The sequence below is a fragment of the Alexandromys fortis genome, unplaced genomic scaffold (genome assembly GCF_014885135.2).
Source record: "Alexandromys fortis isolate MF-2015 unplaced genomic scaffold, M_Fortis_MF-2015_v1.1 scaffold_289, whole genome shotgun sequence".
In the NCBI taxonomy this organism is placed as follows: domain Eukaryota; kingdom Metazoa; phylum Chordata; class Mammalia; order Rodentia; family Cricetidae; genus Alexandromys; species Alexandromys fortis.
The window spans coordinates 977,830-1,000,225 of NW_026068168.1; the positions used below are offsets into that span (position 1 = coordinate 977,830).

A 22,396-nucleotide genomic window follows, 5' to 3' on the forward strand; every position below is an offset into this window, starting at 1 on the left:
CTAATCAAGGGATGTTTTAAAACATTAAAACAGTGGTGTATTAATTAGGATTTTTATTGTGGTGATAAAACAGCATGAGCAAAAGCAACTTGAGGAACAAAGGGTTTATTTTGTCTTACAGTTTCATCACTGAGGGAAGCCAGGCCAAGAACTCAAGCAGGGCACAAACCTGTATATAGTAAAAACAAAGAACTTGAAGGGGTGATGATTACTGGGTTGCTTTTCATTGCTTATTCAGGTTGATCTCTTATACCACCCAGGACCATGAGTTTGGCCATGGCCTTTCCTTAAGGAGCTTGGGAATCACCCATATTAACCATTAATAAAAAATGTCCTACAGATTTTCATACAGGCAATTTGATGGAGGCAGTTTTGAATTGAGTTTTGTATTCTAGGAGAATTCTAGTTGTGCCAATTTAATCAAAAATAAATAAAATGAAGAAAGAAAAAGAAAAGAAAAAATAAAGGAAAATTGTCCCACTATTAACTTGATATTTACTGCCATACTCGTGGGTGATTTTGCTTCTTTGTGTTCTAGAGCTTTCAGGTGTGCTGTTAAGTTGTTAGTGTGAGAGTTCCCCAAATTTTTTATGTAAGCACTTAGCACTATGAGGTTTTCTCTTAGTACTGCTTTCACTGTGTCACTTAAGTTTGGGTATGTTGTGTATTCATTTTCATTGAATCCTAAGAATTATTTAATTTTTTTCTTATTTCTTCTTTTATCCAGATTTGATGTGGGGTTCCCCTTTGTATGCTGTGAATACCATTGGTTAATAGAGAAACTGTCTTGGGCCTGAGAATGGAATAGAGGTAAGTGGGGAAAACTAAATTGTATTCTAGGAGAAAGAATGAGGAGTTTTGGAGAAGCCATTGAGACATTCCAAAACTTTGCCGGTAAGCCGCTGACATGTGGCAATACACAGATAATGGACATGGATTAAATTAATATGTAAAAATTAGCCAATAAGAAGCTAGAGCTAATGGGCCAAGCAGTGATTTAATTATACAATTTCCGTGTAGTTATTTCAGTTCTGAGAAAATGGGACAAACAAACAACCTACTACAACAAACAATTGTTCAGTTTCCACGAGTTTGTAGGCTCTCTGTAGTTTGTGTTGTTGAACTCAAACTTTAAACCATAGTTATCTGATAAGACACATAGGGTTATTCTGTTTTGTATCTCTTGAGATTAGTTTTGTGACCGAGTATGTGATCAATTTTAGAGAAGGTTCTATGAGTTGCTGAGAGAAGGTATATTCTTTTGTGTTCAAGTGAATTGTTGTATAGGTATCTGTTAATTCCAATTGAGCTATTATACCTGTTTGTTCCATTATTTTCTGTCTGTCACACCTGCCCATTAGTGTTAGAGAGGTGTCTCACCATTAATTTGTGAAGTTTGATGTTTGTTTTAAGGTTTAATAATGTTTCTTTTATAAATGTGAATGCCCTTATATTTGGGGCATAGATGTTCTGAATGGAGATTTCATCTTCATGTATTCTTACTTTAATCAATATAAAATGTCCTTCTCCGTCTCTTTTGATGAATTCTAGTTTGAAGTCTATTTTACTAGATATTATGATAGTTATGCCATCTTGCTTAAGTCCCTTTTACTGAAAAAACTTTCCCGAACACTTTATTATAAGGTAATGTCTCTTTGAAGTTGACCTGTGTTTCTTGCATGCAACAGAAGGATGGGTCCTGTTTTCATATGCATTCTCTTAGTCTGTGTCTTTGTATTGGCGAATTGAGTTGATTGATACTGAGATATTAATAACCAGTGATTATTAATACCCATATTTGGTGGTTGTGGTGGTGTGTGTATACGTGTATGTGTGGTGTGTGTGTTTCTCTTCTTTGCATTCTGCTGCTGTGAGATTATCTATTGCCTGAGTTTTCATGCATGCAGCTAACATCTTTGGGTTGGAGTTTTCCTTCAAGTACTTGCTGCAGGGCTGGATTTATGGACTGGTATTGTTTAAATCTGGTTTTGTCATGGAATATCTTATTTTCTCCATCTATGATGATTGAAAAATTTTAATTGTTTTTATTGAGCTATACATTTTCTCCATTCCTCTCTCTTCCTCCCCTCTTCTCTACTACCCTCTCCAATGACCCTCACACTCCCAATTTACTCAGAAGAAATTATCTTTTTCTCCTTCCTATGTAGATCCTTTTATGTCTCACTTAGGGTCTTCTCTGTTATCTAGGTTCTTTGGGGTTTTAGACTGTAGGCTGTTTTTCTTTGCTTTATGTTTAAAAGCCACTTACGAGTGACTACGTGTTTGTCTTTCTGGGTCTGGGTTACCTCACCCAATATGTTATTTTTAGATCTGTCCATTTGCCTGCAAATTTCAAGATGTCATTTTTTTTTATCAGGGTGTAGTACTCTATTGTGTAAATGTACCACATCTTCTCTATCCATTCTTCAGTTGAGGGGCTTCTAGGTTGTTTCCAGGTTCTGGCTAATATAAATAATGCTGCTATGAACATAGTTGAGCACATGTCCTTGTGGTATGATTATTATTGAGCTTCATTTGGGTATACATCCAAATGTAGTATTGCTAGACCTCGAGGTAGATTGTTTCCTAATTTTCTGAGAAATCGCCATACTGATTTCTAAAGCATCTGTATAGATTTGCACTCCCACCATCAATAGAGTACTGTTCCTATTACTCCACATCCTGTTCATAATAAGCTGTCATCAGTGTCTTTTATCTTGATCATTCTTACAGGTCTAAGATGGAATATCAATTTTTTTTGATTTGCATTTCTCTGATGGCTAAGTTTTGTGAGGTATAGTAGTCTGTGCTAGCATCTTGTGGTCTCTTAGTGTCTTCAGAAAAGTGGTCTAGGACCTTCTAGCTTTCAGAGTTTTCATTGAGAAGTCAAATGTAATTCTGATAGGTCTTCTTGTATATTACTTGGCCTTTTTTGTTCTTAATACTCTTTCTTTATTCTGAATGTTTGGTGTTTGGATTATTATGTGGTGAGGGAATTTTTTTTTTTTTTGGTCCAGTCTATTTAGTGTTCTGTAAGCTTCTGGTATCTTCATAGGCATGTCCTTCTTTAGGTTGGGAACGTTTTCTTATATAATTTTGTTGAATATATATTCTGTGCCTTTGAGCTGGGATTCTTCTTCTTCTTCTTCTTCTTCTTCTTCTTCTTCTTCTTCTTCTTCTTCTTCTTCTGCTTCTTCTTCTTCTACCCTATTATCCTTAGGTTTAGTCTCTTCATTGTGTCCCTGATTTCCTGATGTTTTGAATAAGAAATTTGTTGGATTTAACATTTTATTTGGCCAACAAATCTATTTCCTCTATAGTATCTTCAACACATGATTCTTTTTTCCATCTCTTGTATTTTGTAGGTTATGCTCGAATCTGTAGTTCCTGTTTGCTACCCAGATTTTCAATTCTAGAATTCCCTTAGTTTGTGTTTACTTTATTGCTTTTATTGCAATTTTCAAGTTTTGAACCATTTTTTCATCTGTTTGATTGTTTCTCCTTGGCTTTCTTTAAGCAATGTATTGATTCCTTCTATTTTTTTGACTTTTTCTTGATTTCTTTAAGGAAATTTTTTATTTCCTATTTAAGGGACTGTATCATCTTCATATTGTTATTGCTAAGGTCATTTTCTTTTGTTTCAGCTGCATTGGAATGTTCATGTCTTGCTGAAGTAGCATCACTGGGTTCTGGCGGTGACATATTGTCCTTTCTGTCATTGAATGTATTTTTGAACTGGCATTTATGCATCTGGCTTTGGGATGTTTATAGCTATGTGTGTTGGTTCTTTTGTTTCCTTTGATGGATGGGTGGTTTGTTACTTTATTGTCCATTTCCTTTATTGTCTTTTGGCTTGAATAGCCAAGGATTCTGGTAGTTGGCAGGTTTTCAGGTCCTGTAGGGTTGTCTCAGATGACGTTTGTGGAGGTTTGGGTGTCTAGATTCCGAGTATCCTTCTGTTCTTCTTACTGGTGTATGTTGTAATTGTGCCTATGTAATCTGTTTTCCCAACTGGTGTGGTGTATGCCTATGTCTATGAAGTCTACTGGAATTTTGGGGGTGGATTGAACACAGGGAGGGTGATGAAGTATGTGGGGTTGGGCAGTGGAGTGGGCCTTGGCAAAACAGAATCCAGTGTATGGCAGACATGGTGGTGCATCCTGCAGCTGTTGGGAGATGTCTTACTCCTTTGACTTTTTGGGGGGCTCAGGCTAGCTCCCAAAAGAACTTACAGAGGCTTATAATTACTTACAAATGCCCAGTTCTAGCTTAACTTGTTTCTTGCTAGCTTATTTTTAAAAAATTTTTTTCATCTACCTTTTGCCTCTGGGCTTTTTCATTTTCTTCCATATATCTTACTTTCACTCTTACTCTGTCGCTGGCTGGGTAGCTGGGTGGCTGGGTGGCTGACCCTTCATGTCTTCTTTTTCTTGTTCTCTTTCTCTCCCTCTTCCTCATTTCTTCTTCTATTTATATTCTCTGCCTTCCAGCTCCACCGTGTTCCTGCCTTGCTATTAGCCATTCATCTCTTTATTATACCATCAGGCATTTTAGACAGGCAAACAATCACAGCTTCACACAATTAAACAAATACAACATAAATGAAAGTAAGACACCTTAAAATAATATTCATCAACATTTTCTTTTTTTCTTTCTAAACCAAAATGAAAAAAATTAACATAGTAAGACTCTATACAATAAGAACAATTATCAAGTAAAGATTATATTCACAATATACTGAATTCCAATTCATCTGTGTCTGATAAATTTAAAGAAAATGCTCCATAATCTATCCTATCTTGGTAAATCCAAAATTTTATACCTGATTTACTTTCTGTCATTTCTATTGAAAACTGCAACTAATACTACCTAGTCTTCAACTCCTTCAAAGGCATCAGAAGTATATAATATAATTTAAGTAAACAAAAAGTTCATTGCAAATGACTTCTAAAATCTCTAGAAATGACAGAGACATATGACTGCCTGGACAGTCACCCAAAGTTACTTTGCAATGTTGGGAATGTATCTTTAGCCTACATGGCCATAGCATCTGGCAAACTTTACACTAAAGCAGGAAATTTGAAAAACTGTCCTATCTATGTTGGCAGTTTGCCAGTCACTTTATTCTGTGTCCTGCAGAATGTCTGGAATTTTCTTCTGCGAAGCAGAAACCCTTAACGGGCTATCTACCCTTGTTTAGCCAAACTTCAGTGGTCATTTCCCTGTGGTTCCTGCATGTCCAGTTTATACAACATACAGCCAATTAGTACGGGCAAAATTAATTTCTTGCCAAAATGGTTAATATTGCCACAATGACAGCGAATTCCATAAGGAATTTCTTCAGTGCCCATCCTCTCTGAAGTAAATTGGTACTGCCAGGAGCAGGCGTGTCTCATTGTCATGAAAATCTTTAAATTAACAAACATTTTAAATACCATATTTTATAGGTCTTTGAAAGGTGTGAAGACAATCTATCTAAAATATATCTCTATATGATATGAAAAGAATACCTAGCCTATCTACAAACTTATTATAGAGAACTAACTACTGACATATTTCTTGATTATCCTAAATAGTTCAGCTTTCAAAAACTAGAATTTTACCTTACATGTTTAAATGAACTGCATAGGTACAATTACCTTAAAAAAAGAGTATATATATAATATGTTGTAACAAAATAACCTTAAATTGTTATCAATATACAAAATCCTTTAAACAAGGGTGGAAACACATATACAATATGTTATAACAAAAATTACCTTAAGTTTATATCAATAGACAAAAGTACTTTTAAAAAGAGTAAAAACACATACACAGTGTAACAATTTTGACTTTTGAGTTTGTGCCCATATACAAAAATCCATGGCAATGCAAAATATCTGAAATTAATAAGTTGTCTTTTTATTCTATACTTCCCTAAATATAACAAACATCCATGACCCAGAAAATAACCGAAGACTACCCACACCTCCTTTTCTCTTTGGAATGTGGATGTTGTGTTTTCTACAAAGCTCCTGCTGAATGTGGATGAAGTGTTTTTAGAGTCCAAGAGAAAAAGGTTGAGATAATGACTAAATCCTGGGAAGATCAGTTATAGCCTTTTTTGATAAATACCATGTGTCAAGTTTCAGGAGGTCTCCCCTGATCAAACCAGATCCAAATTAACCTGGAATCAAGAAAGATAAACTAAACAACTAAACTAAACTAAGGCAACATGCATTCAATAGCTAATTTATTTTGGTGGCTAGCAAATTAATTAGTTAATATGATTAGGATGATACATGGGCCTTTTGCTTGCTAGGCAAACATACTTTCTTTCAAATACAATACCAAGTATTTCTAGATTCTTAAAACCAGAATAATTATACAACTTCAGCATCAGGTAACCATACAGAAATAAGAAAGGTAAACAGAAAAAAAGGAAAACATAAACTAATAAAAAAAATACAACTTACTGGACATAGAGAAGGAGCTTAAACACTCTGAGGATTTGATGGCAAAGAAAAATTGCTAAGAGGCCAGAGAAATGGCTCTGCGTTTAAGAGCCCTTGTTACTATTGCAGATGACCCAGATTCTGTAGCTAGCTAGCACTCAAAATATAGCTAACAACTCTATGGAACTATTATCCCAAAGGGTCTACTACTCTCTTCTGGCCTATACTCATAAATGATGTAAGTAGTGTAAATGAGTACTTCATGCAGTCTTTCTATACTTACAAAATAAATGCACAAATCTGTTTAAAAAAAGATGGTTGTTAAATTTTAAAGGCATAGTATACATAGGGAATGCCTCCTCTTTTCATAAGCTGAAGAACAATGAATTAGAGTTTAAAAATCCACAAAGGTAATTTGTAATATGATAATTGTGTAGAGGACAGAATGGAGACAAGAAGGAGGAAAAACATCTTACCTTTCAGATAAGCCTACATCTAGGACAGCCACATGACAATAGAAAGCCCCATGGTGTGAAGGGGAGATTTAGAGAAAGAGTCAGGAAGCCTAACAGTACCGGGTAGCTTTAAACATCTTTGGGGTCTGGTAAAGATCAAAAAGAAAAGGAAAAAAGATTATGCCTTTGAATTCAGAAAGACTTGTAGGGCCAAAGAACCTCATAGTGGTTCATAGGAACTGCACTGGGCACTAGGTATTTTGGGAGGGAAAGCGCCTTTTCTCTAGGTGAATCTGCGACTCTAGAAATGGTCCCTTAACCATGTGCTTAAATTGCCCAACTAGAGAAGCTTTTCAGAGAGAACAAAAACCATGCCTCCACCTAGAGGTAGTCTATTCATTACGATGAGATTTCTCTCTCTAAAGAGGTAACCTTAAAATTATTTAGGATATGTAATAAAACTAGGGAATAGACACAAATCATTTACATAAAGAAAATTCAGTGATCCCATTCTAATGATCATCAAAGAGATAAGTGTCTGAACTGAATTTCAGACCCTACCCTCAGTTAAAGTACTTAGGCAAGGATGCTCATTTAGGAGGTAATAAGATACTAGAGTTCCCTTCTGGCAATTCCAGGGCTCAGAACCAGGGACATTTCTGGAACTTCAGATTTTATATTTCTTCCCCTGAGTGGCCTGTCTTATTTCTATCTCATGTCCATAACATTTCCCCCTTTGGAAGAGGTAACCCCAACTGCCATTTAGGGACTTAAGGCAATGATTGAATATGACAGCTTATTGATGAGTGGATTAGCTGATGTGGTATCTTGGTTACACACTCAGTGGTCCTTAGTAGAAGACCCAAAATTGACAGTTCCATTTGAATAACAGCCAGAAGTAAGCGGTAAAAGATATTCATAGCTCGTGTGTAGACACAGAGGTGAGATAGATGGCATGTTAATAGCTATTAGAGAAATAATGGCTATTAGAGTAATAAGCTATAGGCATGGAAGACAGAACAGAAGATTGTTTTTTGGCAAAAAATTTTCTTTTTCTTTTTTTTTATTGAAAGAAAGAAAAAAATTTCTGCCTCCTCCCAGCCCCTCCCCCCACTCCTCTCCCCTCACCCCACTTCTCTCCCCCTCCCCCCACTCCTCTCCCCCTCCCTCTCCAGTCTGAAGAGCAGTCAGGGTTCCCTGCCCTGTGGAAAGTCCAAAGTCCTCCCCCCTCCATCCTGGTCTAGGAAGGTGAACATCCAAACTGGCTAGGCTCCCATAAAGCCAGAACATGAAGTAGGATCAAAACCCCGTGCCATTGTCCTTGGCTTCTCATCAGCCCTCATTGTCTGCCATGTTCAGAGAGTCCGGTTTTATCCCATGCTTTTTCAATCACAGTCCAGCTGGCCTTGGTGAGCTCCCAATAGATCAGCCCCACTGTCTCAGTGGTTGGGTGCACCCCTCGTGGTCCTGACTTCTTTGCTCATGTTCTCCCTTCTTCCACTCCTCATTGGGACCTTGGGAGCTCAGTCCGGTGCTCCAGTGTGGATCTCTGTCTCTATCTCCATCTATCGTCAGATGAAGGTTCTATGGTGATATGCAAGATATTCATCAGTGTGGTTATAGGATAGGGCTATTTCAGGTTCCCTATCCTCAGAAACAACCCAGAAGATTTTTTTTAATGTTCAAATGAAAGTATTAGAATGTCCTTGAAGTCACAAGAGCATCCATCCAGTGTATTTTTCTATGTTTTTTTAATCTTTGTTTGGACTAGAGAAAAATGAACGCAAGATATTCTTTCAAAAACACTGATAGTTGTTGCAAAAGTTACAATCTCAGTTTGAAGGACCCATTAAGCAACTTCTTTAACAAAACCCCAGGATAGGCCCCAAGTGGTGCTGTCTAGCAATGCAGGGACAGGTTTTCTCCTCACATTACAGAAATAAAAGGCAAAAAAAGGTGTGTTTTAGGGAATCATGGAGTGTCCCAGTGGAGACAACATACATCACCATGGACATTCCTCCTTATGGTATTTTTGACTGACTAGTAAAATGATTCAGGAAAATGTCTTATTGGTACTATTTCTGCAATGAAACCAAAGCAACTTGGGGAGAAAAGAGTATGTTCAGCTTATATATACATATCATAGTTCATCATCAAAGTAAGTCAAGGCATGAACTCAAACAGGGCAGGATCCTGTAGGCAGAAGCTGATGCAGAGGTTTTGAAGGGCGTGCTGCTTTCTAGCTTGCTTCCATGGCTTCCTCAGCCTGGTTTATTATGGAATCCAGGACCACCAGCCCAGGATTGACACCACTCAAAATGGGATTGGCCTTCCCCCATTGAACGCACCTAAGAAAATGCCTTCCATGCTTGCCTAGAGCTTGATAATATGGAGGCATTTTCTCAATTGAGGCTCCCTCCTTTTGATGACACTAGTTTGTGTAAAGTTGACATAAAACTAGCATACTGGTATAGGCAAGGTATAAATCTGGCAACTGACCAGAAAAGGAGAAGGTGAAAGAGAAGGGAATAAAATAACATACAAAGCTTGAGGAAAGACTATCTTAATCAAAGGGCAGTAGGCATGGACAATGAGGAGGGAAACTTTGGAGACTAAGGAAGCCCACAGTCTAGGGTGGTGAAAGCATATGTAGGTTTGGGTCTACATCCCAAAGAAAATGATAGAAAAGAAAGAAAAATAATTGTTCCACCCTTCTGAATTATGACTCAAGAAGATGACACTTAACCAAACATGTTTATTGTTCCTCTATTCATAATATCCATTAATTGGAAGTACCCAAGATGTCTGTCAATGGATGAATAGAAAAAGATGTGAAAATCCTAAACAATGGGATGTTACTCAGCTGTTAAAAGTTGAAATAATAATTTATTTCTGAGACAAGGTTTCTCTGTAGCTTTGGTGCCTGTCCTAGAACTAGCTCTTGTAGACCAGGCTAGCCTCAAACTCACAGAGATCACCTGCCTCTGCCTCCAGAGTGCTAAGATTAAGGTGTGCATTACCACTGCCCGGCAAAATAATGAATTTTTTTAAGTAAATGGATAGAACTAAGAAATAATCATCACGAGATAACAGAAAGTAAAATATTGTATGAATTAGTTTTTTGTATATGTGGATATTAGTTGGTTAGTCTTCATTAGGAAGGGTACAATCCATAGAACCAAAGGCTAGCTACAAAGTAGTTGACCAGGGAGGAGGAATAAATTTCCCTAGGAAGAGACTTAGAGTAGATAGATATAGATAGATAGGAGGGCAGAGGGAAACAGTCCAGATTCTGTTTTTATCCTTGTATTCAAGAACAATGTGAGAGTTTAATGTACTCTGACACTCATTTCAATATAAATTAAATTTATTATTTACTTTTGTTGACAGCAAATAAAACACAGATTTTATATGACAATTCAAATAAGATTTTATTTAATGAAAGCCCATTATACAAATATTGAATTGAGGGAAGAACTTGCAAAAAAGATAAGAGGAGGCCAACTTGACTATTTTTTGTCACAGGCCACATATGGCATCACTTTGAGATCTTTCAAAATTTATGTAGACACAGTGACAAATTATTGCTATCTTTGCTGGATTTTCAAGGTAGTGTAAGATAAAAATTTACTTTTAAACTTTAGAATGGGGAGTTTTGCCTATTGCTAAATTTGAAGAAAGGCAAATTGTGCCACTTATTAAAAAGAAAATTGCAGCTATAGTTGCCAGAAACATGGCACTACCAATCGTCTGAGTGTCTGGGTGAGAAGGCATATTGAAAGATGTTGGAAAGGCAATCCCCCATTTACGCATGATGGATATGTAATTGAACAAAACAGCAAGGTAAAGAAAGCTGCTAGCAATGATGTTCAGAATCCCCGAAAGACTAAATGGATTACAGGTGGCATTCCTCCACACTCTTCCCATACACAGACTACAAAAAGCAATACTGGTGGTGATTTTCCCAAAAAGCCCAAGAAAGATAGCCACCAGCAGCATGTGCTGGTTTATTCGAATGTACAATGGAATGAAGGAGTCACGGTAGTTGTATTGGTGACATACTCTCATGTTGCTGGAGTTGTTGCCATTGTGGAAAACACAGGCTTTCCATATGCCCACAAAAGCCATTGTAGGCTTAGAAATCATAGGGTCTTCATAGTACCACACTCGCCACTGAGGGAGCCCCATGGAGATGCCGCAAAGTAGACAGGCCACTATGGTCAAAGCAAAACCTCCCAATTGGCGTTTGTATGTTTTCATCAACATGATGCTGACAGTGAATACTTGAGATCTGCAAAGATATACAGGACAATATGAAGACAGTTACTCAGGACAAGGAGAGGATACTCAGGTTTAAAGTACTAAGGGGAAAGTATTATGTATGAGAGAGTGAGCCTTGCATGGAAATCTGCTGACTTGGATGTGGAATGAGAAAAGCCTGAGAAAGTCCCTGTGGCAATCTGTTCAGGCAGGTAGATAATCTAATCAACACACCCTCTACACTGTATAATTCTGCATTTGCCACAAACTTCTGGAATTCCCATTGCCTCTCCTATTCAAGGGCTAGTATGAGATGCATGAGACCCTACATCTCATCAGTTGCATGATATCTTCAAGGGACACCCATGATCAGCAAGTGTGAGAAGTTTTTCCTAGTGATGTGTCAAACATTGCCTCATTATTCATTGTTCTTGGATCTTTGGATTAGCTCAAAGCTTTACCTGTTATGAACATCACCATATGAATGAGCATGGTACAGGAAACTTTGTGTGCATACATTGTGTTGTCATTTCTTTTGAATAGATGCTAAGACATTCAACATGGAGAAAGCATGGTGTCAAGTTCATACAGAACTTATTTCACACTAGTTGTATGAGTATTACATACCTAGAAGTAAATCTGGACGTTTTCAGCTTCTTTATAACTTCATTCACATTGGCTGAGTACAATACACCCGCACATCAATGCTGAAAGATAATAAATGAATGGAAACTTATAACATAATAGACAATTAACTTACTCTGCTATATGTAATGTGAAACATATTATACATTATCTTTTAAAAAACCTATTTCACTGTAATACTTAAAATACATCAATTCCTAATAAAATTTGTGAACATGGATAATGCTTACCCCTAGACAATTATAAAATACAAAGCAACTGTAAGTACATTTATAGCTTTATGATTAGTTTTGATTGTCTAGTTGAAACAATGTAAGAATGATCAGGGAAGGAAGTCTAAATGAGGAATTGTATGGATTCAGTTGGTCTATAGGCATGCCTGTGAGGGATTATCTTGTAATGTTAGTTGAAATAGGAAGACCTATCCAGTGTGGGTAGCACTATACCTAAGAAGGAGATTATGAGCTGAAGGTGGGTATAGACATGCACGTGAGTACTGAAAGAAATGTATTCACTCATTGCTCCATCTTCATGAGTGGATGTCACATATTTATTCATTCATGTTTGTATGTACTTCTGTCTAACTTAAAACATATTGGGCAGTGAGGGGGAGGGAGGAGGGGAAGTGGGGGAGTGGCAGCAGAATGGGAGGGGGAGGAAATGTAAATTTTTTATGAAAAAAATTAATTAATTAAAAAAAAGAAAAATTGACCACCTAAAAATTCTCCAGTAGGAACAGATGGCCCAGATGTCTGAATTCTATATCCAGAACAGATTCAAGATGCTGCCTGAGATGATCAAGCCTCAGAGGATACTCCAGTCAGTACTTGATCATAACTCTAAATTTTCTTTAGGTTCCCATAAGATTATCAGAGCCTTCAAACCACTGGAAGTAGCCTGAAATACTATGCCCACATTCCCAAAAGAAAAATGGACTATGGATATTTTCCTTTTTTTTTAAGAGGGGAAAGTGATGCAGGAGAATTATCTGTATTTTGTCAATTATGTTTTAAATAAATGCTGATTGGCCAGTAGCCAAGCAGGAAGTATAGGCAGGACAATCAGACAGGAAGTAGAGGTGGGTCAATGAGAACAGGAGAATTTTAGACAGGAATTAAAGGAAAGATTAACCAGAAAAGAAAACCATCAGCAACTGAAATCTTATGAAAATTTAATTCAAGAAATGGGTCTAGATCAAGACCCAGCAAACACTATAACTTGGAAATATCAACCACATGGTTTAGGGATTAGAGTCAAGATGGACACTCCCACGGTAGTCAGGAAAAGACACCAAGACAGTCTCTATGGCAGAAGAGTTCCTGCATGGATATGCAGAGAGGCCATTTTGTGAAGATGTGAAAGTGAAACCTGGCATTCATTGAAGACCCCAAGGTGCTGGAAATGAAAAGCCATGGGATACCTGCGAAGAGGAGCTGCAGACCAAGTAGGAAACCAGCGCAAGGCAGAGAAATGTGTTTTAGTCAGCAAAGCTGGAACGGAAGAGTTATCTATATCCTTTGCTATAGGGCATAGAGAGACATGAGTTAGAATTTCCTGATGGCTTTTTGTCTTGGATTGGTCCTCTATTTCCTCACTATGCCCCTTTTTATGATTTGGAATGGTAATGTATATTTTGTGCCACTATATATTCATAGTATGAAATTTGGTTTTTGATTTTATATGTGGTTTCAGTTAAGAGATGAGTCTCAGGAGAGCTTTGGCCTTCAAGACAGTATTGAGACTGTGGAAGGACAACAGGGACTTTGGAAGCTGGATGGAATGCATTTTTCATTATAATAGTGCTACAAAGCCTAAAAGACCAAGGAGTAGAATGTGTAATGTGAACAAGAAGTACCCTCATAGATTCACATGTGGGAATATTTTGTCCCTAGATAGTGGGATTGTTTGAGAAGGATGAGAAGGAGTGGGGCTGTAAAAGGAAATGAGTCACTGTAGTGGGCTTTGAGGTTTAAAAAGCCCATACCAGATCTCTCTCTTTCTCTCCTCTCTGTGTCTGCAATTTGTGGATCAGATGTGAGTTCTCAGCTATGGCTATGGATTCATTGCTTCCAGACATGATATTACAGACTAACCCTCTATTACTGTAGGCAACTCTCCAATTTAATGCTTACATTCATGAGAGTTTCTTAGACCACAATGTCTCCACAGTAATTGAAGAGTAAATAAGACAGGAATTATATCAAATATCCTGGGATTATAGTAAGGAAGCCTCTGAGGGTTAAAACCTACAGAGTTGAAAACCATAATAATGGTTACTATGGTCCACCACAGGGAGAAATAATACCTGACATTTGATAAGTATAGAATTTAGAGAAGATGGAAAGTATAAATGGTTTCACAACACAGCAATGGATTATTTTTCTGCTGTGTAACCATACACTGAAAATGAGTTTTTAACCTCATTATGCAGACCAAGTAGTAAAGATGTAGAAGAGTAGAAGCTCTACTAACCAGAGATGCTGCTGTCAAGTGAACTGATAGTAGGTGACATGACAGGAAATCCAGTTACATAGGTCAGTACAGCAGACAAGGAACCTGTTCCTCCCTCTTGTCCTTTGACGCCCTTTGCTGGCTTCACAGTGAGCTCTGAGCACTTGAGCTATTGTTGACTACTGCTAGTTCTGAGAATTCTACTGTGTCATCAAATTCCAAGTGTCAACTTGATCTCAATTATCTGTTTTCTGTCATTAATGTTTGAGTCTTGACATTGTTGATAGGGTGTTGGGGAGAACTGTGGTATGGCCTGTGCTTTTTTTGTGATGTATTTCCTTTTCAACATATGCAGTGTTTGATGTTTAGTAATGGGATTTCCTGTTCATGGTCATTATGCACCTGACTGATTCAATTCTGCTATCATTTGTTTCCTGTTTTCTCTTTCTTTGAAGTGTAGTTTCTATCCTCTGTCATTAGAGGTGGTGGCATATGAGAAAATTCATAGTCATATAGAGTTGGATTTTATGTTGGAAGTATATGATTTGCTTCTTGAATTTGCATTGGGTTACAGTTAAGAGTTTCCTTGAGTATCAGAAAAGACTATAGATTTTGAGACCCTGTTGGAACCGTAAATAACTATAAGAAATTTTGAAGCTGAATGGAATGGATTTTGCTTCATTTTATTGCTACAAAGCTTATAGAGGCCAGGGAGTGGAATTCAGTGGTGTGGATGAGAAGGGTCACCATAGGTTCATATAGAAATGCTTTGCCCTTAGTTGAAAAACAGACTTGGCATCAACACTCAAAGAAAGCATCTGGCTAATTCAACAGAGATGTGTACAGAGTTCCAGGTGACTCCTACAGCCAATGATATTATAGCTGCAATGAAGGGAGAAACTCCTCAAGCACATTTACAAATTACAATGTGTAAACAATTATAGTTTGTGGTGTAGTGTACTTTGTACTATATTGAAATATACCAGAAGAAAGTTTTGCATATTGCTTAGTAAAGAGATGCTACAAGCCACAACATTATACATTAATTACTCGGCAATCTTTTCTTGAGGTCCACCTATCAGAGCAATGTGCTTTGTATAAAGGATTAAGCCATAATGCAAGGCATATTAGAATTATTACCTTGTGAATAAAATGACTATTTGTTGCTGTAAGACTTCTTACTGTATCTATTCTCCTGCTTGTAAAAATTTGGTATTTATCTCCCACAGTTCAGTACTATTTGGGCTATATGTGAAGACAGTCACACAGTCAAGAAACCTGCTTCCCACTACTAGGTCTTTGTTCCTTTCTCCTATGTAAACATAGAGATCTGCCTTACTACAAATATCTTTGTTGACATGCATTTGTTCAGCATTTAGGGTCCAGGGAAAAGCATTCCATTTAAGACATTCCCAGATATCCTAGGACATAGAATTACTATTTTCTCAAAGCTATTGTTTCACAGCTTCTCAGATAGACAGAAAAAACATGCATGCTCTGGTTTTAACTCACTTATAGATAAGGAAAGTGATGACCTAAAATTAACCTTGCATTTGAAAAAATTCCTAATGCCTCATCTCAACTTCAACTCAGTTTACTGATGATTTTAAGTCAGGATATTTACTGCTTGTGTTTTATTCTAAAGAAAAATAATTAACCATATACCTACAGCCCAGAAGAAGACAAACCTCCATTGGTGCCTCTGATAAGCACCAAATTTAACAGAGCTTGTTAACATTGAAGCTTACTAACATTTGACAAAAATGCTAATGGGCCAAGGTCCATAAACTTCCCTTGTATATTTATATAAGTTGCCTGGTTACCTATGTCTTCAAGATTTTGTGGGTCTTAATAGCTGGTTAAGAACAAAGAAAGTTAACAGAAGTGGGAACAGAAGCTAAGGGAGAAGTTAGAGGAGAAACATCCCAGAAATTAGCAGAAGTAGGAAAATGAAAAAGAAAAAAAAAAGGAAAAGAGTTTAGCAGAGAATTGAAATGGAATGGGAATTGAGATGGAGAATTAGAGCTAAAAGTTATAGACAGTTGAGATAGAAAAATTACCCTCTCTTTATATTTTTAGCTTTATTTATTTTTTTCCATTAAAAAATTTACACTTCCCTCCTCCCATTCCCCTCCCTCTCCCTCCCTCCTCCTCCCCTTCCCCCTCTCTCCTTAAGAGAGGGCAGGGAACCCTGCCCTTTGGGAATTCCAAGGCCCTCCCCCCTAAATCCAGGCCTAGGAAGCTTTGCATCCAAATAGATTAGGGTCCCAAAAAGCCAGTACATGCAGTAGAAACAAGTTCCAGTGCCTATATCAATGGCTTCTCAGTCAGCCCCCACTGTCAGCCACATTCAGAGAGTCAGGTTTGATCACATGCTTATTCAGTCCTGGTCCAGCTAGATTTGGTGAGCTCCCATTAGAACAGGCACACTGTCTCAGTGGGTGGACCAACCCCTCACTGTCCTGACTTCCTTGCTCATCTTCTACATCCTTCTGCTCTTCATCTGGATCTTGGGACCTCAGTCGGTTGCTCTGATGAGGGTCTCTGTCTCTATCTCCATTCTTCACTGGACAAAGATTCTATAGTGATATTTGAGACAATCATCAGTGTGATAGTGGGGCTAGGCCAGTTCAGGCACCCTCTCTTCTGCTGCCCAAGGACCTAGATGGGAACATCCCAGTGGACACCTGGGATCCCCTCATATGGTATGTACTCATTCATTGGTAACTCTAGCCATGAACAAAGGACATTAAGCCTATAGTTCACAAGCCTAGAAAAGCTAAGTAATAAGGTGAGCCCAAAGAAAAACATATATAGATTCTCCTAGAAATTGGAAGCAAACAAGATCACCAGGCAAAAGTTGGGAGCATGGGGGTGGGTAGGGGTGGGTGTGGGGATGGGGGAAGGGGAGTGGGGGAAAAAGAAGGGAGAAAAGAAAGACTGGAGAGAGCTTGGGGGAGTGAGAGGGTGGAGATGGAGGACAGGTGGATATAGGAGCAAGGAAGAAGATATCTACATTAAGGGAGCCATTTTAGAGTTGGCAAATTACCTGCTCTTAGGACTGGAGGGGGAGACGGCTGGAGGAGTGGGAGGAAAGTGGGAAGAGGGGAGGAAGTGGGAATTTTGATTTGTATTATTTGTAAAGTAGTAAAAAACATAATAAAAAGTTAGAAAAATTAAAATAGAAAAGGAAAGACCAATAAAGAGACATACTGAGGAAAATTACCTGTTGATTATTTTCCATCAGATATACTAAATTATTTTTCCTTTACTGGCTGGTGCACCTTAACTGGACTCTGTAGGGGCCAGAGAGGCTGGTACCCTAAAATGACAATCATAAAAGTAGTTATTCAAAATGTGTCCCTGTGTAGTTGGAAAGATGGCTTATAGATCAGAAGCATTTGCCTCTCTTATAGAGGATGCAATTTTAGTTCCAAACACCCATGCCACATAACACACAACTACCTATGACTTCTGCTCTTAGATAGCCAACTCTTTCCTCTGGTTTCTGAAAGTATATTTACAATACATGGCACACACCCCTATCATCACACATATATACACATAGTGTAAAAATTGGGGGCTAGAGAAATATCTTAGTGGTCAATAGCATTTGCTGCCCTATGTTGTTTCAATTCTTAACACTTACAAGACATGTATGCAACTATCTGTATCTCCATTTCAAGAATATTTTCTTGGGATAATCTTTTACACATTGTGAAGATATGTCTCTGCTTTCCCTCAGTTTTCTGAGATTCTGATTGGTTCAATAAAGAGCTGAATTATAGCTAAATCGGAAGAAGATAGGTGGGAATTCTGGACTGAGAACAACTCAAGAATCTGAAGTGGGGAGTTTACCGGGCAGCCACCGAGGAAGTTAGATGTATGGTCTTAAAAAGAGGTAATGAGCCACACAGTAGAACATTGGTTAATATTAATGGGTTAATTTAAGTTTTAAGAGCTGTATGGAACAAGTCTAAGCTAGGTCAACCTTTCATAATTAGTAAAGAGTCTCTGTCATTATTTGTGAACTGGCAGTTCAAAGAAAGTTTGACTGTAGTATCCAATGCCCCCTCAAAAGTGTCTGGAGTAAATGGTGCATAGATATGCTTAGTCAACAAATCAATTCAAAGAAAAATGTATTTTTAAATGTTAACCTTAAGAAAATGTCATATTAGTATAACCCTGCTTTTAGTTTTAGGATAAAGAACAGAAGCAGGTAGAAATGAGGGGATTGACAGGAAGTGATGGATTAAATAGCAGCATAATGTTTTCTCTATCTTCGTTCATGATTTTTGAGACAGTCTCATAATTTAACTTGAGGTTGTGACATTTCTCAGAGGGTTTTGAATTCAGGCATGTGCCTCCCTGCTCTTCTTGGGTTATGAGTTAAACAAAAAAAAAAAGTCCAAAATAAAATAAACTTACTAGTGTTATCTGCCACATCAGTAGTGACACTAGCACGTGAGTATTTCTGATGTCATTTGGGTAGATCTGTTGTCAGGGAACACTAGGCATTCAACATTGAAGATGAAGAATCCCTTTGAAGATGGGACATCATCCATTTTACAATCGTTAGCTTTTCCTAGTGGAGAAAGCACCACTTCTTTGAAACCCACCAAGGGCATGCTGATGTGGAATATCTTTCTGTTTTTTTTGTGAATATGTTTTTATTACCATTGGTTAATAAAGAAGCTGATTTGGCCAACAGCCAGGCAGAATAGTGCCAGACAGAAAATCCAAGCAAAGATAAAGGGGGAACAATCTAGGGAAATGCCAGAAATCACTGGAGAAGTAAGATTTGAGGTAAAAAGCCATGAGTGTTGTGGTAAAATATAAAATAATATAAATGGTTAATTTGAAAGTAAAAGCTAGTTAAGAAAAAGCTTGAGTTAAAAGGTCAAACAGTTTGTAATTAATATTAAGCCTCAGAGTGGTAATGTGGAAAGTGGCCAGCAGGAGAGAAGCCTCCAGTGGCAGTTTGCTTTTTCTATTTCCCTGGGTTTCCACAACACTCACAAGGGGGGCTCCTTAGACTCTCCTTGGGAGGAAAGAGAAGTTGAGGAAAGGATATCTACACAGGTGAAACAAAATGTTGAAGTTAATGTACTTGAAAATACATTCATGGCATAGTAGAAAAAGAATGTCGTCAAATTCATTCCAGTAAAAACCCCAGGTAAGTAATCACTATTGTTTTGGAGCCATAATGCCCTGTTCAATATTCTATTCTGTCCTGGCAAAGTAAAGGGGTCCCAGAGCAGGAGTGAATGCTCAGTAATGCTGTGTTCCCTCAAAAATTGATTTATAGACACTGATACTAAAATCATGTAATAGTCTTATGTCAACAATATTCTTTGAGCCAACGGCAATTAAAGAACAAATTTCATAAAATCAACTCGTCAATGACTGAGACTATTTCTGAATGAAAACACATAGCCCACTCAGTAAATTAATGTTGCATAATAAAACGAAAGATTCTTGGAAGAGTTACTTGTTCATTTTCTGTCACAGAACATCTTGGTTTGCTTTCAATCCTTGGGAAACTTTTAAAGATATCATAATAATATTGTATACAGTCTCTGGGAGTATTTCATTTTTGAAGCCATTTAAGATGTAATTTAAATTTCAAATTCCAGGATGTACTTTGATATCCAAAGGAATACTATGAAAATAGAAATCATGCTACTTATCAAAACACAACAGCAGCTAATATTGTTATTACTATGTAATCTCTACTTTCCTGAGTATCTAGCTGGATATATTAAAAGATGATGAGAAAGTCATCACCTCCTTACATGGCAGTGTGATAATTACAATATTTACACAGAAGAGTATGACACAGTCAATAGCAACCATGTGTATAATCTTTGAAAGAACTAATGGATTGTAAGTGGCATTATCCTTCAGCATCCCCTTGTACATGTTCACAAATGGTAAAATGCTTGAGACTTTCCCAACCAGCCCAAGGATGTTGGCAGGCAGCACTAGGATAAATGAAGAAAAGTATCATAACCATAGTAGGTGTATCACATACTATGTGGTTATTGGAATTGTTTCCATGTGGTAAATGAAGACTTTCCACATTCATACAAAGATGGTCATAAGACAGACAAGCATGGTATCATGCAAAAACTATAGTTACTACTATAGGATGCACATGGAGATTGGCAAAGGACTCATGCTACTAAGAACAAAGTGACATCTGGGATTTTGTTGAGGAAGAACATGGTGTCAAAAACATTGAGGAAAAGGTAGAGGACTATATCAGGCTCTTTGGACCTATGACAGTGTACCTTGAAGGAGCAGTTCCAGAACAGAAGAATTGATTATGTTTGAGAAAGTTGGACTTGTCACAGAGATCTTCTGATGAAAGTAAGATCTGAGAAAACTCTAAGGGCCCTGAGGTAACATTACTGATATCCTGACAATTTGTATACCCTACTACTGCTTACACTTCTGTCTATTGGTCCAAACACACTATTAGCATTGCGATAATATTTAGCTACAGAGAGCTATCAATGCACCACTTGTCATAAAAAAAATGGTAAACTACTTCATGTCTAATAATTCGATAACTATATTTATGGTAGGTATACACCATGAGCTATATGCCAACATTAATTACACAAGTCGGTCATATATACAATGTATGTTATTTTGGGGTCCACACTACACTTTCATGAGTGATTTCTTTTGGATTTGATTTTATACAGTATGATCATGTCTTCAGAATTGGCTTTGACTATGTTCTTATGCTGCCAAATCCTCCTGCCTCTTCTGGACAAGTGCTAGAATTTAGGCACGAGCTACAACATCCCGTTAGAAAATAGTCTTCCCATACTGGAGCATGTATGATAAGTTTTTTCCCTTTCATACAAACTAATGTTCCAGGATATGGACCACTACATATTCTTGCTCACTACTCAATTTTAGACATTTGGAGTAGCTCTAAGCTTTACATAACATGACCTGCGTTGTATCAACAGAAAAAGCATACATTAAATTTTGTGTTAAATATGATCTCATTTCTATTTGTTTGATCAAAGCTAGTTGAATTGTGTACTTGAAACCACAATATAAGAATATTCAAACTTCTGTATAGCTTTTCTTACATTGCAATTTTTTAAATATTTTTTTGTTTATTAAAAATTCCACCTCCTCCTATCCTCCCATTTCCCTCCCACGCCCCCCACTCCCTGTGCCCCTTGCTCTCCAGTCCAAAGAGAAATCAGGGTGCCCTGCCCTGTGGGAAGTCCAAGGACCTCCCCTCTCCATCTAGGTCTAGGAAGGTGTGTATCCAAACAGACTAGACTCCCAAAAAGCCAGTACCTGCAGTAGAATCAAAAACCAGTGTCATTATCAATGGCTTCTCAGTCTGCCCTCATTGTCAGCCACATTCAGAGAGTCCTGTTTGATCACATCCTCGTTCAGTCAGCTGGCCTTGGTGAGCTCCCATTAAATCAGTTCCATTGTCTCCGTGGGTGGATGCACTCTTCGTGGTCCTGACTTCCTTGCTTCCTTTTCTGCTCTTCATTTGGACCATGGAAGCTCAGTCCAATGCTCCAATGTGGGTCTCTGTTTCTATCTCCGTCCATCACCAGATGAAGATTCTATGGTGATATGCAAGATATTCATCAGTGTGGCTATGGGATAAGGCCAGTTCAGGCACCCTCTCCTCTGCTGCTGAAGCACCTAGCTGGGGAAATCCTCTTGGACACCTGGGAACCCCTCTGGAGCCAAGTCTCTTCCCAACCCTAAAACGGCTTCCTTAGTTAAGATATCTTCTTCCCTGCTCCCATATCCACCCTTCCTCCATCTCAACCATCCCATTCCCCCAAGCTCTCCCTAATCTTCCCCTTCTCCCTTCTCTCTCCCTATCTTCCCTTATCTTCACCCCACCCCCACCCCCATGCTCCCAACTTTTGCCCAGCGATCTTGTCTACTTCTAATATCCATGAGGATAAGTATGTTTTTCTTTGGGTTCACCTTCTTATTTAGCTGAATTATAGGCTTAATGTCCTTTGTTTATGGTGTATTGTCATTTTATTGTTAATACCAACTTTTATGTAGTCCCCCAGGGTCTGGACTTTCTTGTATAATCTAGTATGGCTTGGAATTCACAATCACCTTGAATTATTATCCTAAGTGTTG

At 37.8% G+C, this 22,396-nt stretch overlaps 2 protein-coding genes across 2 annotated transcripts in view; one reads left to right on the forward strand and one right to left on the reverse strand.

Moving 5' to 3' along the window:
• Positions 1–727: 727 nt before the first annotated feature.
• The window catches only part of LOC126492137 (claudin-34-like), a 77,434-nt gene continuing 55,765 nt past the window's right edge, over positions 728–22,396 (forward strand). The window contains exon 1 of the mRNA XM_050128297.1: positions 728–810. The gene's annotated coding sequence lies outside the window, so the exon portion shown is untranslated. The remainder of the gene's footprint in view (positions 811–22,396) is intronic.
• Positions 10,523–11,155, reverse strand: LOC126492139 (claudin-34-like). The gene has a single exon (XM_050128300.1). It carries the CDS (start codon positions 11,153–11,155, stop codon positions 10,523–10,525), a length of 633 nt encoding a protein of 210 aa, XP_049984257.1.

Excerpts from the sequence above, each read along its gene's own strand:
- LOC126492139 (XM_050128300.1), bottom strand. The coding sequence starts at position 11,155 with ATGTTGATGAAAACATACAAACGCCAATTGGGAGGTTTTGCTTTGACC.